The following is an 18711-nucleotide window of genomic DNA, read 5'->3' on the forward strand; positions in this document are numbered from 1 at the left end:
CAATGGGAGAGATCTAAATTTATATGATCCTCTATCTAATTTGAATTAGCCTAATAGCCCCAACAATCATAAAATAATGTGCAAATAACATGTCCTTGGTGACAAGCCCACCAAGTAGCTCATAAAGTGATGAATAAGCCATCCAAGAGAGCCGAAATGATGAAATCATGGTGTAGAAGGGCCATTGGAGGGCCTCGCTGAGTCCTCAAAGTGCCATAATGAGGGTGAGGGCTCCATGAATGATAGATAAGGGGGTGGCCCCATGTTCTCTAAGTAAATCATCATGTGGTGCTCCAAAGTGACTTTGGGGCACAAGTAATGGTCTCATGGGTCTCTTGATGAGAAATAAGCTTGTAGACTTCTCCAAATGAGGGCATGAAAGTTGGTGCTTTGCCTCCCATGTCTCAAGGATGAGACAAGCCTCCCTTGGGCCTCAAATTAGTTGCCAAACCCTGTATATACTGCTAAGCTGGCTGAGGGGCACTATTGGTCCAAATGCATCATCTCGAATATAATGTGGGGCAATAAACAAGTTGTTGAAGGTGCTGAGGATGCCCATGGCAAGAGATAATGCTCTGTCACATGATGGAAACCCATGGTTCTTAACGCTTCCCCTACAAGTGTCAATATGATCCTCTGTTGAGCTTGGGCCCCAGTTAAGCTGCCTAGCCTTTGATGAAACCACCTTCCAATCTTGTCTAAGATCCGATGCATCTCCTCGCCTTTAGGTACAATAATTCATTAGTGCATCTAAATTCTAAGTGAATCAAGCTTGTTCATCAAGGGCACAAATGAGACTTCATAGTGGGTTTTCCTTCCAAGTTTCGGGCTTTGAGCATGTAATGGTGTTACCTCGTTGGGTAGGAGTGGTTAATAAACAACCCTATTAGGTGTTCCTAGCCCCTAAAGGGAAGGACATGTCCAAGGTACATCCTTCAAGAGGTAGGAGTCATGTGGATAATGATGAGGTGGATTGGGACACACGGGTCTCAAGGTTAAATGGCATGGGCTCAAGGGTGGTAATGAAGAGGGATGTCCACATATTTGGATGTATGAACGTAGGAGGGAGCAATCGTGGTACATGAGTTATTTCGGCCTTTGTTTTTCTAACCTTCTTCATTTTCCTTTTTATTTTACTGTTTGGGGCTCCAACGGATGAGAGCATGTTGTGTATGATATAGTAGTGATTAGCCCCTTAAGGTGGGGCAGTTCGTCTCCCACCGGGGGTTGCGACATGCATGGGTTCCTTAATGATGCAGGGGGCACTCATAGGTTCCCTAGGAACTAGGGTGATGGCCATAATGATAAGGGGTAGAGCTCATGTTTAGCTTTTTCCCATGTGCTAAATTTTATAGTCCTGACTATCTTTTGCATTTTGTGGTATTATTTCCTTTTGTATGTGTTCATGATATGATTTTATCTTTTTTTTTAGCAGCATCAACCTTCGGGGCATTGTTCAAGTCCCGACCCAAACATGTGGACAAGGGGAGGGAAAGTACCAGAGCCTTGTGGACCCAGTAGTCATGTTGACCTCGATAGGGAAGATGATGAAATAGGGCATGTAATGTGCGGAGGGGAATGAAAAATGTGGAACGAGAAAATGTAACCACGCTACCAAAGTCAGGGTTTCCCAAGTAGTGCCCATCCTAAAGCTATAAGCCAGTGGGGGAGATCTCACGGGACTAGGGTTAAGGATTAACCCCCCATTTAAGGTGAGGGAAAAAGACTACAGTTGAAATCCTTCCTCCTTCCAGGTCACCCAATAATTTTCATACCTAAGTTTTCCTAAGGAAAAACAAGCATAAGCACTCGATTACACAATGAAAGACATAACTTTAGGATTGGATGGCCCACCTTCAAACATATTCTCTTGACAGATGGGCGATGGGACATATGATTGGATCAGGGAGCAAAGATCAGCTGGGCACAATATCAGCTACAGTGGTGGCTGTTGGTTGCCGACCGAAGACAAATCTAGGAGAAAAATTTCTCTTATGGGGTCGCTCACTAGTGGTGGGTAACATGACCTTCTTTGAGGCCTTTCTTTCCATTGTCTAGGTGGGGCATAAATAGGAGGGATTGATTGATGTTGCTTGGCCATGGTAATCCATACTCAACACTTTCCATCTACACCCTGTATCCTCATCCCATTTTCAGGTTGATTGTTATTTGTTATTAGTATTGGTTCCTTTATTTTCTTTTTCTTGAGTAGGGGCATAAAATCTTTTCCCTAAGAGGTTGATGCAAAATAAAGAAAAGAAAGAGCATGAGCCATAATGATAAAATGCAAAAAATTGGTTGGGATATAATAATGTGCGTGGACAAGAGCCTAGCTTGAGCTCTACCCTCCTCATTAGCCCTCACTTGGTTCTTGGCCAATGCATGAGCAATCAAAATGAAAGGAACTATGCATATCCCAAACTCGATGAACAATAAACCACTTGATCTTCAAGGGGTGAATGATGAATTAATGAAAAATTGTAACACAAGCTATGCAGGAAAAAGAAAATCAATGAAGAAAAGGGTGCATAAGAGGGGTGGAAAAAATAGGCTGAGGAAAGGGGTAACTCAAGTCTCACGATTGTTCTCTTTTCACATTTTAACGCTCAAGGATGATGGAATTTCATAGATGGTACAAAGTTTGTGGCATCTTCCATGAAGTAAACCCTTACCATATCACTAACCATGATGGGTCATCCTATGAATTGTTCCTCCCCGTAGGGTTGGACACACCTAATATGGCCTTTTGATAACCCTCACATATCTAAGCATGGTAACTTGTTTACAAATCATAAGCTGGGAAGACATTTGAAGATGATGCTTGCGTGAATTACTTTTGTGCCTTTTGCATTAGATATGGCCCAAGGTGATACTTTTATTTTTATTTTACCTATGATGATGATATCACTTGATTTTGAAGGTATGTTTCAGATGCTTACTCCTAGTTATTGTTTCCATCCCTTGAGGAATTGTTTGAGACTTCTCCAACACTTCAGAGAAGATGTCCAACCTCATTTGATGATCATTATGGGCACCACAACTAGGACACTGACTAGTTTATGAGGAGCATTTTCCTTGGGATGTATCCAACTCTATTGATGACCTTCTCTTCTCCCTCTAGAGCCTGGAACATTAGACATTGGAGCCAAGATGTTGCATTGAAGATAGATGTACCCCAAAGGCTGCAAAACATGCTCAGGCTAGGATTGTGCCTTCTTGATGGATGTTGCCTTGTTTCTGAGCTAGTTTAATGATGATGATGACTTGAGATCCCTTTAGGAGGGATGGTACACTTTTTTTTAATGATTATGTCATGCCCTAGCCTTGTGACATCCCCCTCAGAGGCTTGGGGTGATGATGTGGGCTTTGTTGATGATGATATATTGATGAGGAGTGGTTTGCTTGATGATTGGACACTTGTTGATGAAGAGATGGACTTTGAGTGAGCACTTCTTTTAACCAATCCATGGCACATTTTGATGGAGATATCCACTTTTAGAGGATGATGTCACCCTTTGAGTACCTTTTGCTCACACATGTGGGCTACAAGGAGGCTTTTTGTTATGTTTTATCATTGAGATAGCTATCTTTTAGGTCAGCTTGTGACCTACTTGTAATCATATAGTTTATTATTTCTAGGACTTTTAGTCAAGTTTACTCCAAAATCAGCTTGGTTGCCTTCATATAAATAGATGGAAGTCAATTTGAAGAGGATTATTGTCTCACACACTCATTACTCTTCCTTAGAGTGTGCGCAATTGCAACTTCTTTTCTCTTAGATGCAATGGATTATTGATGTGGTAAATTGTCTTTGGGAGGATGTTGTGATTGGGGGGAATTTTCTCTTGGATTGATGAAGTGATTCTACGGTGATTTTGTGCAATTTTATTATGACTATGGTCTTCTATTTTGCAATTGTTGTAGGATTAGGTTTTCTCTGAAATTTTCATCTTAATGTATTGAATCTTTTATGGCTCTAATATCTCCTTTTGCAAAGCTATCCTCAAATTTACACCAAGGAACCTTAGTATAGCTTCCTTGCTATTAAATCTCCAATAGGTGAAAGTTACTAGGGTTTTGACAATTATATTTTCTCTCTTATAACTTGTTCTAATCATGTTTTCTGCCATAAACCTCACCCTTTGACTCCATATGCCTCAGGATTGAGAAAGGCACTAGTTTATTTAGTGTGTCAATCCTTGCAAGAAAATTAAAACCCTAATTTGTTTTTATGTTTTTGAGGGTAAATAGGTTAAGTTATGGAAAAATATGCATTTAATAGCATAAAATGCCTTGGAACTCATAGACCTGGGGTTAGGTTTTACATATTCTAAACGGAAAAAGAAAAATATTATTTTTTTTTATGCATTTTCAACCACATTTTTAGGGTTGACAGCTAGGGTATTTTTGTTGTTTTATGCATTTTCAACCATTGAAAAATTGCTGCAAACAATTTCCTTGCTTACTCATTTAATAGCTTTTGTTTATTTACGGTTATTCATAATTTATAGACTATTTTATAATTTCTATCATAGATTTTTCATGTTGTAAATTGTGCTTCTTATAAAGCCCTAAGTTATAACAACAATTATTAATTTAAAGGTATCATGTGTTTGGGATCTAATTGATCCTCTCTAGGACTGTCCAAGGCCTCTATATTTAGCCGTACGTCCTTTGAACATGTTACCTTATCTCACCTAGAGCCTTTCTTTATTAAACATTATCCTTGGGTATGGAACTTTAGGAGGGTATTTAGCTTTGGAGTTCTTGGGTTATTGAATCTCCAAGATTTGTTGGGGAAGCCTCCCTTGTAGGGATAGTATCAATGTTATCGAAACCCAATGTTCCACAAGAATGCATCCCCCAGGGTGGGGGGCATGCTCCTCACGTTTCCTACACTCTCTGGATGTGGGGATGCTTGGGGAAACCCCCCTTCCCCCTTTTGGGGAAACTTGAGAAACACAAGGGAAAACATTTCCCTAATGTGGGGGGGGTGTGAATCCCCAAAAGGGGTGCTTGTGGGCATCCCCTCACAAAAATCGAAAAATGGCTAGGCGCCCCCTTGACTTTTTCCTAAAAACAATAACTTATGATTGCGGAAGCCTAATATTCAAACCTAGGGACCTACTATTGCTATGTAATTAATGGCAATGTTAAATGCTTCAAGTAAAAGTGACATTCTCCTTTTATTTTTCATTTTCATCCTTTCTCCTTTTATCCTTCATTTTCATCCTTTCTTCTTTTATCTTTCATTTTCATCCTTTATTTTACTCAATTTTTTAACATGACCATTAATTTTTTTAATATATTTGAGAGTCGTTCCAACCTCATTGGATTTCATATGAAGAAAGTAGAGTTTTAGATCATAGTAGAGTTTTAGGATTTTAGGATTGGGCGGAATTGCAACATTTCCATTGGATTCTATCATGTATGAGGGTATAGAACTAACATTTAATCAGGAGCACCAAGCCATCTATGTACCTTTATGATGGTGGCATTGGTCGCTGAACTCATGTGTCATGAACCTAGTAAAAATCTTCCCATCACTCAGAAAAATCTTGATTTGACATGTTAAGCTTTTTCTATCTTATTTAATGCTATCCCAATATCAGCAATGATTTTGATGATATGTAGGTATTTCTTATAGCATAATTTTTTTTGGTCCATGTAGTGATTTTGATGATATTTAGGTATTTGTTGTAACATGATTTTTTTGGACTATAGAGGCCATCTAGAGCATCTTTGTTGTATTTTTGGTTCAAAGATGGACTGCACTAGTTGCTAGTTTGGTTATATGCACCCTTGCTATATATATGAGAAACATTGCTTATTTTTGTATAATGGTTTGGATTCAGATGGATGCACATGGATATTTACGTATTATTTTCAAAATCTGAATATTTATGTATTTTTTGGTCCTGTTTTTTTTTTTGGTTCTCGGTTTTGGGGTCGGCCGGTTAGCTGACTAGCTTGGGTTTTGATAACATTGGTTTATTGTACATTATTCATTTTCAGTTTTAAATCTTCAACCTTGACTCTAGATACTGATGACCTTAGACCGAGTCTTTGAATCATCACTTTTTACTGTTTTTGAGTTTGAGTAATTTCAATTTGCTACTCTAGTCTTCAGATATTAATATCTATTATTATGCTTAATACTAATCAGATTCTTGAATAATGAATGATGAATTTAAATCAAAGTAGATTCTAGAACAACGAATTATGAATTTGAATCAATCAATGTATACAATAGTTTACTATTTCTACTTCATTCAATAATTTATGATGTATGAATCAATGTATTTCATTATTCAATTTGAATTTGAATCATGCTTGTAGTGTGTGTGTGTGTAATTTATATACCCTGATGCTCCTTGAAATTCCATAAAATTTTGGGTTGCTCACACGGGTCCCCTTATTCCCCCCTTCCCCAATTTCCTTAAAATTTGGGGGTGCTCCCACATGCCCCCTCACCCTCCTTGAATTCCCCTAAAATTTGGAGGTGCTCCCATATGTCTCCTCATCCCTAACTTTTGGTGGGACATTGTTGAAACTAGCTGGTCTAGTTGTTTTGACCCCAAAATCGTTTTTTCTAGTGGCTTGGAACTGAAAAAAGGCCGGTTTGGTCCCAAACTGACCTTTTTCACCAAACTGGCCGGTTCTATATGGAATCAACCAATTTTGTACAATGCGACCAAGGATCCTCCAAACATGATTAAAAAAGAAAACGAATAATTTATGGGTGGGGTGGCTTAATAGTCAACCCTAGGGCGCTACTAATGCTATGTAATTAATGGTAATGTAAATTCTTAAAGTAAAAGGTTGAAAATGAAATATAAAGGAGAATGTCACTCCTTTATCTTTCATTTTCATCCTTTCACTTAAATTTTTAACATCACAATTAATTGTTTTAGGATGTTTGAGAGTGGTTCCAACCTTGTTGGATTTCATATGGAAAAAGTAGAATTTTAGATCCCACTCAAAATCCAACAGACTTCACAGTTCTTAGGATTTTAAGATTGGGGGGATTGCAACGTGTAGAAGGGTATGGAACTAGCATTTAATCAAGAGCACCACCTCTATGTACATTGATGTTAGTAGCATTGATTGTTGAACTCCTCTATTATGACTCAAGTAAAAATGTACCCATCAGTTAAACAAAATCTCAATTTGACATGTTAAGCTTTTTCTATCTTATTTTAATGCTTAGAGGATGGTGATTTTGATGATGAAGATCCCAATATAGGCAATGATTTTAATAACCTGTAGGTATTTGTTGTAGCATGATTTTTTTTTAACGCTAGAGGCCATCTAGAGCCTCTTCATTGATGTATTTTTTATTCGAAGATGTATTGCACTAAATGCTTTTTTGGTTATATGCACTCTTGCTATATAAATGATAACTTTTGCATATTTGTGTATAAATGGTTTGGATTCATGTGGATGCGCACACACACACAGATATATATGTATACTAGCCTATGGGGCTTTGGTTCAATGGTGAAGGGTGCACTGTTAAGGAAATCCATGTGATAGGTCACTGGTTCCAATCCCCCGTAAATATATATATCTATTATTATTTAGATTATTATTATTATTATTATTATTTTTTTTTTAATTTGAATATTTTATGTATTTTTTGGATGACTAGTTTTTTTGGTTTTTGTCCATTTTTGACTGGTTCCCTGCTCGGTTCTAATAACATTGGAAGTACCCGTCCACAAAATGGTAGGGGGATATTTACTAGTGTGACGGGTCACGGTGGTGGCTAATCCCATTGTTTCCCTTAACCTAGAGTGCTTAGTGAGGCTTTGCACTAAGGTGATAGGTTTTGTGGTAACGTGCCCTTTTGCAGTGGTTGCGGTTTGAGGTTTTGTTGTGTGCTTTTTGAGTATTACTCCAAGTGGTTGTACTCACTGCTTCATCAACATCATCCGTTATCCTCATTTCTTAATGCGAGGTGGGTGTTCACTGGTGTGGATGATAGATCAGTGAGTTGGCTTCACAATGTGTGGTTTGTTCAACTTTGTTATAGTTTGCAGGTTTTTGGTTGGTTGGTGATCTATTAAGGGATCCCTTCTAAGGTTCAATTGGCCTAGGGATAGCTTTTAGATGATTTATGTTTGGTCTATCATCACTCAGAGATTGCAAAGCATATCTTTTTGGGGTGTTGAATTGCGAAGCATTGTTGGAGTCATGTTGAGGATTTGTATAAAGCTCTCTTCTAGGATGGGTTGCAATGGAGTGCTGTAGTTTTTGGAGATGGTTGTTCTCTTGTTTATACTGCTATCTTAGGGACATCTCAGCGTTATTTTTCCTTTGGAAAGTCCAGTATAAGTCTTTTTGAGAATGAGCATAGCTCATTGTTTGTCTTCTGTTTTATGTGGCGGGACGATATATGCCAACAACTCCTAGCTAAGGGCTCTTTGTCCAACAAGGATGCTCAAGCTCTTGACCCCACTACTTTGATTTTATTTCAATTTTAGTTGTTCTTTGGAGGAGGTTATGATGTGAATTGTATATACCCTTCCACGTTTTACCTTTGTATTTGTAAATATTTTTCTGTAAATATAGGATATATGTTTCAAAAAATATTATTGGTTGCTAATTGACTCTTCCCATACCATAGATACTCAAAAGGAAACCACAAATATAGGGAAATCCCTCTTTTGAAACCACAGCTAATATCCGCTACTTCTCCTTGCTTCTTTTGTATCTCAAGGTCCTTTCAAAGACTAACTTTTTGTTTTTAGATCCAAGCATCTTTAATACTTGATGTTCCTAGTGATATGGTATCATCTACAAATATAGAGTGAGAAATTGGTGGGGATGGAAGAGGCCTCCTTGATCCCTCTTAGGAATACGACTTCTATAGATGTTGTTATGGTTCTACCTAAAGTATCCCATCATTAGAATAACAAGCAAGGGAGATAGTGTGGATCCTTGCCTTAATCCTCTCGAGGGTCTGGAAAATTTTGAAGGTCCTCCATTAATGAGAACTCAAAAAGAGGTAGTGGATAGACATTTCTGAACCCACTTTACCCATTCCAAGATAAAACCATATTTTTTGAGGAACCCTTAGATAGTGTCCATTGCATCTGATTGTAAGCTTTTCCTATGTCCGATTTGGGAAGCACACTATCTTGTTTGTAGTTATTCAGAAAGTGGATGGCTTGTACCATAGTCAGGCAGGCAGTTATTTGCCTATCATCCTCAAGTCCACTTTGTTCTTTTGGCACTAATTCTTTAGTAAATATTTCAGTTTAAAATGCATAATTTTAGTAGTGATCTTATAAAATGTGTTTCATATAGATATATCCTTAATAAGTTTTCAAAATGCATGGCATCGTCTTTTTTGGAACTTAGTGAGGAATGTAAAGTTTATATCTTTTCACACAGAATCCAATCTTCTTGGTTCTTTCGCTGCATCGATTAAGTCTTTATGGATTGTATCCCACATTTGTTGAAAGAATTCATTTTGGAAACCATCTAGCTTAAGTGCTTTGTCTTTTCTCATTCAGAATACCATGAAGTAGACTTCTTCAAGAGCAATGGGTTTAAGTAGAGTTGTAGTATAATACTATGTTATCACCTTAGGGATGTTGTTCAAGTTTGCTTGTCGTTCACTTGCATCTCTATCTTCCTAGTGGAAGAGGAGTTGTCTGAAATATTTTATTGCTTCATTACACATCGTTTGGCCTCCCTCTATCATGTTTTATTCTCAAGGCATATTTTTTGCTATTTTGTTGATTGCTCTTCTATGAAGGTGCGTTTTGTTACTGTCCAAATCAGCAGTCTCATCAAGGTCTAGACAAAATACTAAGGTGGCACATGATAGGACAAGTTCCCATTGTCACCTTGGCACGAGTCCCCACTCTTTAAGCCCAACTCCTAAGAAAGGCCTTGGGAGGCTTCCCTACATTTACAAGTATTTCCACCAAAAATGATAAGACCAATGCTTAATTTTTGTATCTAAGGTGGAGGTAGCAGTAAATTGTTTAACCTTACTGATCTATAAATAAAACACAGAGATAATGTAGATCAGCAAATAAAATCACTCAGACTTCAAAATATTTACATCTAAATCAACACAAGAAAGAGTGATAAATACCCTTATCAAGTAATTGGTATTTGGCTTGTCCTATCTTTGAATTAGCGGCTGTACTTTGTTAGTTTCCTTGCTGTCCTGTAGCTTGGAAACTGTAAAAAACGCAGAAAACAAGCTAATTGCACTTTAGGGCCACCCACAAAGGAAGAAACACCTTATATTGGTGAATCTATGGGTTATAAGGTTTGGGCAGTGAGTATATGAATATATTGGTAGCCCAAAACCTAAGATATGCAAGTATGAATAGATTTCCAGCATGCTGGAAATCAGTTGCAGTGATTTGGGTTTAAATTCCCGTGTTAAAAACCAGAAAAATTTTCAACAAGGAAAATAAGTTTGTAATGATTGGAAATTACTTGTTTTTACTCCAGAAATCTGAAGATAATGCAATAAAGTTCAGTTTATATTAGCATGAAGGGTTTAAGAGATGATTACTTACTTGTTTATGGCCCTTTGTATGATAAATTTGCCGGATCTACTCTAATAAATTTCTTAATGAAAAAAACGAGAGGGTAAATTATCTTGAGGTGTGGAATATATCTAATAGTTAAATCCTCAATATCTAGTAGCTATCTAGATCTAAACTTATGCACAAGTCAGGATTTTATTCTATTTTTATTTTTAAATAACAAAAAAGTAAAGGGATTAAGATTTTCTTGAATAGATGTGGTTGTTGCATGGAGGCATACCTTTGCCTTTTAGAATAGGTGTGTTTCCAGGGGTTTTGAATGACCTAAAGCTTTTAGCTCAATGCCAAGTTTTGTTTCCATGCAATCCTAATTCTATCCGTCCAAGTATATCTAAGTGTGAATATGAGTTAATTTGTGTTATTTATATGTAGTTTTTGTTGTATATCAAACAATGGAGAAATTTAACAGTTATTTTCTCTATCTTGAATGTGTAGCAATAGGATGACTGTACTCTGTCTATTGCTCTCAATAGTTTATTTTAATTATATCAGTTGCAAAGTGTATAAAACTAATCTCAATATCCGTGGTTCTCAAAATATCAGAACGAAATGTTCTAATAAACTATCATTTAACATGGAAGGCTGAAAAGATATATCCTCATTTAACTTCCCTGTGTCCTGGAATAGATCAAAGAATGAGAGTGAACAGTTTCTTTAACTAACTTTGGCAATCTTATGTCAGAATTCTCTTATTTTCGGCTTGTAATAGATGCATTACATTGTACTTCTGGATTTCTTGTGTAGGTCTGAGATTGAAGTCTAGCAGATGGAGGACAGAATTTTATCAGATGATGTTGTGCCGCTGGCAAATTTGACTGGCATTCAATTTGGTCTCTTGACAAGAGATGAGATTGTAAGTGCTCGTTATGCCCGTTGCAAAGAAGCTATTTTTTTTAAAGAAAATGATGCTCAGAAATATATATAAATGGAGAATGATATGTATAAGAGAAGGGGGGGATGTGCAGGATGCTACTTATTCTATTTTCAGTCTTAGTAGCAATGCAATTACTTTTGTTTATAATAAAAGAAAATTTTGTCAACTTTGGTCATGAACAACGTATTTATATTTTAGCTGAAACTAGAAATTTTAATGAATTTATACAAAATTACATGGCTTCCTGGCAATTCCTAGAAGGTCCACTCCAACAAAGTGTTTCTCTGTGGAATATATGTTTCATAGAGCACCTCAGAAAGAGGGTTTTTAAGGTGGAAGGATTCAACATCAAGAGAAGACCTGGTTGCCTCAAACTTAACCTTCTTTGATGGCTAATCTATCCCTTTTAGGCATTAATTCTCTTGGCCTACCTAGTCTGCCCTTGGAAAACCCTAGTTTGTCTAAGCTTCAACTTGAGGGCTTCTTGAAGGTTTCATATGCCATTAACTTGCAACTATTCATAGTTTGGAAACCTTTTCTTGGCACATTGACCTTAGCATAATCCATTTTGCTTGCTATTACTCAAGCCCTAGGTCTAGTGTACCCTAATTAGGCCTCTCTAAGGGATGCAAATTGCCTTATTCTTGTTGGTTAAGCCTTGTACTTAAAAAGAGTCATCTTTTAGTAGCCTCTAGTGTCACCGTAAACCTCTAAGCCTAGAGTCTCTCTCATAGGTGACCTATCTATCGGAAGCCTCCCATTGGTGAAAGCCCATAAAGAGTATGGGGTAGTGGTTGTGATTGTAGTGGGCCACACCTCATTGTTGTCACTTAGTCTAGTGCTTGCCTTGTAGAGCACCCCTCTACAAGGTCTACTAGATTTTGAGGCAACATTTTTGGTGCCATTGCCGGGGAGGATTTGAGTCAACTTCCTTGTTATCCAAAGTTTGAGCTTCATTTTCTTGATTGAGCTTATCCCATAGAGAAGGATACATTTGCTCATTTAGCGACTCCATTGGAAGAACGAAGCCCTAGCTGTTCATTGAGCTTCAATGTTTCAATGCTTGTAGGGTGAAGCAAGCATCTTTTGAGGCAATTTAATTCCACCTTGGCAACTCCACATTTGGTTGTTATTCGAAACTCAAGGCAATGGCTCCTTAGGACCTACATGAAATATACCCTCCTTTGGATGTCAAGGATATTCTTGGATATCCAAATCGATGGGATACAAGTGTTATGACAAATTTCCCAAAGTTTGATGGTGATCCTTCTTCAACTATTGATCATGTAGCCAAATTATCAAGTATACTTCGGAGTTAAACATGGTTCATGAGAATGCTCTCATGAGGTACTTCATTAATTCCTTTGGGGCTTGTTGACCACTATGTGTCAACGACCCATAGCAGTACACCCTTTTTTTTGCAAAAGGGATAGCTCCTGATCATGATCAGCCTGGCTTCCAATATGTTATGTAAACCCATTCTGCATGTGTATAATGTAAATAATCTTAGCAAATCCGTGTGATGTATGTAACGACCTAGGTAAATCTACCTTTCTAGTGACGATCTCCATTCTAGGAGGTTTTTTGTCTCATCGATTCATTTTCGGATGATCGAAAGAGTTTTTCCCTCTAGTCTTACACCAAAGTTGGAATGGATTTTGTCGCTAGGATCTTAGGCGAGTCCTAGTGTTCTATATCGAGTTTATGTAAAATTAAGGAATAATCTTAACTCATTGGTTAGATTATTTTATTACAAATTGCTTGGTCTGCTGGATAATACTTGTGTCGCAGAAATGGGTAGTTTGTTAGGGTCTGTTACAAATGGGTTTTCCCCCTTGTGATGTAAAAAATATGTAAATCATGATGTAAAATGTCTAGTGCATGGTCCCTCATAATTAGAAAACCATGGCTAAACATTTGAGGGTTGGAAAAATAATTTATCCCCTCAGGTTAATTAATTAAATTTTTTGACTCAAAATTAATTAAAATCCCAAGGCAGGAATTTAATTAATTCTAAGTCCTAGGTAAATTTAAATTTTCCAAAGGCAAAATTTGTCGATCCTAAAAAATTAAATCTTAAGAGGTCTCGGGATTAAGGTAAATTAATTATTTTGATAAATTTTAAACCTTTGATCCCTGGGGTTAAGTCAAAGTCAATTTTTTGGGGAAATTAACTCAAAAATTCTATTTTTGAGTTAATTAAAGTGCATTTAAATGAAAAATTCGAATTTCCTCAAAAATTAAAATATTTCAACAGATGGGATTAAAAGATATTTTGATCTCTATCAACAATCGAGATTACTTTGATGAGGATCATCCGAACTAGCTGTTGGAGAATTTATCTTTAAATAGGAGGTCATTTGTTAGTCGATCTATCCGATCTTTGAGTTGTGTGCTTAGCAAGAAGCTCTGATGTAATGGATAATAAAGATAGACTTTGGGGTTAAATTCTACTAGTGTTACTCTTCGTGGGAATGCTGTAAGATGTTTTATTTCTTCTAAAGCCATTGATGATAGCTTCTAAAGGGTGATATGAGCACAAGTATCTTGTTCAATTTGCTGGGGTTTGAATAATAATTTTAATTTTGAACGTAATAGCAGGTATCTCTATTTGTCTAAATTTAATTATTATTTTCTCGCTCTATTTTTAATGGCTGGATCGAGTTTTGCAGGGAAATCTTGAGATAGATTATCGGGCATTAGGGGATAGTCTTCAGTTGGACCAGCCAACTCCCGATCTGTATTTCCTGAAGAGCCCAGCTAAATAAGCTCCGAGCTTATCATAAGATTTTCATTTTGTGATGCATGAGGGTTTCGAGCTAGCACCTCCTTTTAAAATTTAAAAAATTTCAATCTCTGTGCAGCATAATGATAGATCTAATTACTTAGAGCTTTCAGTTTGTAAATATTGTATTTATCTAACATGGGTTTTTTGGGATTTTCAATTTTATTTGTATATCTGGTTTTTGGGTGTTATGTTTTTGTTGTTGCAGGTGCAGATCTGAAAGAGAAGTTAAATTTGAAGCCAGATCTAGGTCCTGGAGGGTAAGATCTGGCCTCAATATTATTTTGCAGGGGCATTATTCCAAATTATTTTCAATTTGAGGGTTTTTAAATTCAGATCTCAGGATTTTTGAGGACAAATCTGAAACAGAAGAATATATCATTTTAATTAAAAAAATTGGGGAATATGTTAAGGTTTTTAGGCTACCATTTTCGGCTGCCCTTTTATTTTTTCTTCCTCTAAAAAATTTTTGAAATTTTTTCTCTACTGCCTGGGGTTTTCCATTTCTTTTCTCCCTTGCTGTTGCCATTGCTCCTCCATTCCTGCGTTTTTCTTTCTTTGTTGCTCGCTTTCATTATCCTCCTCCTTTCCCTACGTTGGCCCTGTCCACAACTTGTTGGCCACGGCTTTCCCTCAGCCATTGCCCTTTGCCCTCAGCTCCACACTGCTGTGGCCCTATTCCCTTTCGTTACCCTTCATTTACCTTGCCACCGCAACCTTCCTCCAAAACCACGCTACGCTTAACCTTCTCCTTCACGTTGTAGCCTTGCCACACTCCATTCATCCCTGTCTACGTAGGCCGCGGCCTTTTCTAAGACCTGTGCTACCCCTTCCTCCATACCAAGGCCGCAACCTGTCCCTCTGCGCGCAGTTTCACTTCCTCCGTGTCTCAGCATCTTTCTTCCCTCTGCTGTCAACCCTGCAATCTAATGTTGCCATACACTGTTGTGGCCTCCCTATTCGCTCCACATCGACCTGCATATCTCCCTTTGTCAAAGCCTTGCTCGCTCCTCCTTGTTGTGAGTTCCTCCTCTTAGCTGTTGCCGTCCTGCATACAAACATTCGACTTCACATTTTTTTTTTATTTTGTTAATCTCTTGTATATTCATTTGGGTTAGGTTTTTGTTTTATTAATAAATTTGAATTTATTTTTTTAGTTGTTTTTCACGTTTTTATTTTGTGTTTTGATTTCTTTTTTATTTTATTTTGATTTTGTTTGATATAAAAAAACTAAAAAATTAAAAAAAATAAAATTCATTTTTATGTGACTTTAAAATTTCTAAAAGAATTAAATCAAAAGAGGACTTACACTTTCACATTAAAAAATTTAATTTTTTTATGTGGCTTATGGCCCGTTAAAAATTTAATTTAGTAACCCTTTTGATTTTTTTTGTCACATTAGAAACTAAATTAATCATTTACCACATTAAGCTTTCTCCTAAAACTTAGCACATTAAAAATTGCCTAAGGAACATTCAAATTTTTAATCTAAAGTTCATTCTTGGGTTTTTATTTGTGTTAAGGGTTTTTGGACTTTAAAAATTTAAAAGGAAACTTTTGTGGTATTGACATTTTTATTTCTCTATAGTCAAACACGCTTAGATATTTTTCAGATCGTTTGTAAGATTGACTATAGAAAAATAACAAATTTTCTAGATCCGGGTCATTAAAGGAAAATCACTTTAATCCTAGGATTGTGAATTCCTTAGCATTTAAATTTCATAGTTCTTCATGGTATTTAAATTTTTTGAAATTTAATTGCTAGAATATTTTGCATGCAAAGGTTTGGAGTATTTTCTTGTGCTTTACATCTAATTGTTTATGATCATCTTTTCTATCACATCTCTAATTTTCTTTTGAATAGCTTGATTTTGTTCCTTCAAGTAGGTTCATGGTTAATTGAGCATCTAAGGCACTGGTCTAAAAATCATTTCTATCTTGTGGTTGTGTCTTATTCATCTCAGTTGATATATATCAATAACTCAGTTAATCAGAACTTGTCTCATTTTCATTAAGTTATTCAGCCTTAAGTCTCCTAGAGCCTGTGTTTCACAGTTTTTCCTCATTCATTTACCCCTAGGGACTACCCCCCTTGACTTGTCTAGGAGAGAGTCTAAATGAAGTAAGGATTAGAGTAACAACCCTTACTCTAAGTGTTGTCGCAGTACCTGGACACTTTGTGCGACAACAGTGCTAATCAAAGAGAATGGCCCAAAAATTATTGCAAATCTAAGAGCATCCATTCTATTGAGATATTCATTGAAGAATTTCTTAAATATTGGGGACCAATGTCTAATCTTGAAGTTTCCCTTCAAGACTTATTGGTTTCTCTCCAAGAAGAAGACCTCCTCAATTATGTCAAAGCAGTTGAAGAAGACCATTACCATCCAAAAGAAACCATCACCCTTGATTGTCTTGATCATTCTATTGATGAAAGAAATCTAGGTTTGTTAAAATATCCTAAAACCAACTATCTAAGCAAATAGACCAGATCTAGTTACTTGCTAGTAACCTAGTACTATTAAATTTTGCATGCAATGGAAAACAAGAAAAACTATCACACAGTGCACAAATTTGTTTGCCCTTCTAGATCAATTCTTCAAAACTTACAAGGGCTCGTAGGGAAAAATCACTTTGAGAATTAACGAAACAAATAGAAAACCTGAAAATTACTATATGCACGGAAATTGAGGCAACTTGCGGTCAAATCCCTATGATTATACGAGAACCATATGTGATGCAGAATCTATTCAGGCGACAATACGACCTGCTCTACAAGATTGTATGGCTTCTCTTTTCCTTGTTGCTAATTGGCTGCTTATCCTTGCTGAAGAATAGTTGCCTTCTCCTTGCTGAAATCCTCGCTAGTGGCTGAAAATCAGATCCTTGATTTTCTCCTTCACTCACATGACTTTTGAAATGAATGTTCCGTGTGTCTTCATCCTTTCCCCTCTCTTTCTTTTATAGCTTTGACATGAGCCAAAAACCTAATCTTCAACGGTTAAGATCTAACCGTTCTTAGTTTTTGGATACGGTAGTAGCGGACAGGTGTTTCAGTCTCAGATTGTCTCTAAGAGGCTAAGGAACATGCTCCTTGTGAAAATTCCTAATCCTCAAGGAATCCTTACTGCAGCAAATCTGAATTTACTTCACCTATTTGATTTTATTATACATTATCAAGTTGTTTTCTGAATAACACTGAAGCAAATTACTTTTGCAGCCTACTCTACTTTAAATTTGATTACATGAAACAGAAAACTGAGTAAAGAACAAAATACATAGGATACAATTATTTTTGGACAAAATAGTCCTCGAAAAAGCCCAATGCGGGAAAATCGATATAGCATCTTTGAGGGTTTTCTATTATTAAGTAGTAATTCTGAATACAAATGTTGGATGCCCTCTCGGCAATCCAGTGACAGAGAGAATACAATGGCGGAAAACTGAGTGAGTTTTACCTCACTTCACCTCGCAGATTCCGGCTGATTTGACGACAAAACTGGCTAACCCCGGCTATCTCTGTGTTGGCCTTGCGTCAGCCTTACAGGCTCCGCGTCAACTCTGTGCTGTCTCTCTGCCCGCTGTGTCAACCTTCTCGGTTGTTCCGGCAGCTCCCCGACAGTTCCGGCGTTTTGCGTGAGAGTAAATTCAGCATCTGCACTGGCCCTTCTGGCTCTGCGTCAGGCCTGTGTGGGCCCAGCGTCAGTCCTCTTAGCTGCTGTGCTGCCTCCGGTAGCTTCTCTCCGCCTCTCTGTCAGTACTCTCGAACTATCCCTGCCGCTCTGCTGCAACTAATCACTCAGTTCAAATTCTCAACTTCGTAGCCCCAGAAATCGAACTCTAGATCAATTCGTTCTCTCCTATGTGTCCTTCTAAATGAATCCCAAGCCTCCTTATACTTTTCTCATTGAGACTTCAACGATCGAGATTAAGTCTCTAATCAACGATTAAGATTAAAACTTGACTTGATATGCCTTCTAGATCATTCTCACCCATATTTTGATTAATACCCATTAATACTTTAATTTTCCTAAGTTTAGACTTAGGAACCCCATTAAAAATATTAATTATTTTAATAAAATACAATCCGGGTGGAATTTCACCAAACGGTTTCTGGTTTCTTTAGAACTCATGTGCCTTAGCCTCTCCACCAATTTTCACGGCTAGAGCACATCCGATGCTACCAAAAATTAACACTCCCTCTTAGCGAGGAAGGTGCTCTAGCAACAATGTCCAACTACATGTTGCTCTGCTTCTGAAGCATCTTCTTTTCACACTGTTTCTGCCACCAACATTGTGCTATTGCTGCCACTGTACTACTTCCCATGACACTGCCACTGCCACCAACACTGTGCTAGTGCTGCTACTATACTACTTCCCATGACATTGCCACTACCACTGCTGCATCTGTACTACGACTCCCTCTCAAATGCTGCATCTGTTATGCTGCTAGCACTGCCACTGCTAACACTGCA

At 37.3% G+C, this 18711-nt stretch overlaps 1 protein-coding gene across 2 annotated transcripts in view; it reads left to right on the forward strand.

The window, feature by feature from the left end:
• The window catches only part of LOC149218223 (DNA-directed RNA polymerase IV subunit 1-like), a 382207-nt gene that overhangs the window by 13315 nt on the left and 350181 nt on the right, over nucleotides 1-18711 (forward strand). For both annotated transcript variants that reach the window (XM_089383853.1, XM_089383854.1), the window contains exon 2: nucleotides 11322-11430. In XM_089383853.1, the coding sequence (XP_089239979.1) occupies nucleotides 11344-11430 (87 nt within the window). In that variant the 5' untranslated portion in view covers nucleotides 11322-11343. The remainder of the gene's footprint in view (nucleotides 1-11321; nucleotides 11431-18711) is intronic.

Source organism: Pinus tabuliformis, chromosome Q, assembly GCF_031772625.1.
Source record: "Pinus tabuliformis cultivar Carrire ecotype Pingquan chromosome Q, CPIR1, whole genome shotgun sequence".
Classification (NCBI taxonomy): Eukaryota; Viridiplantae; Streptophyta; class Pinopsida; order Pinales; family Pinaceae; genus Pinus; species Pinus tabuliformis.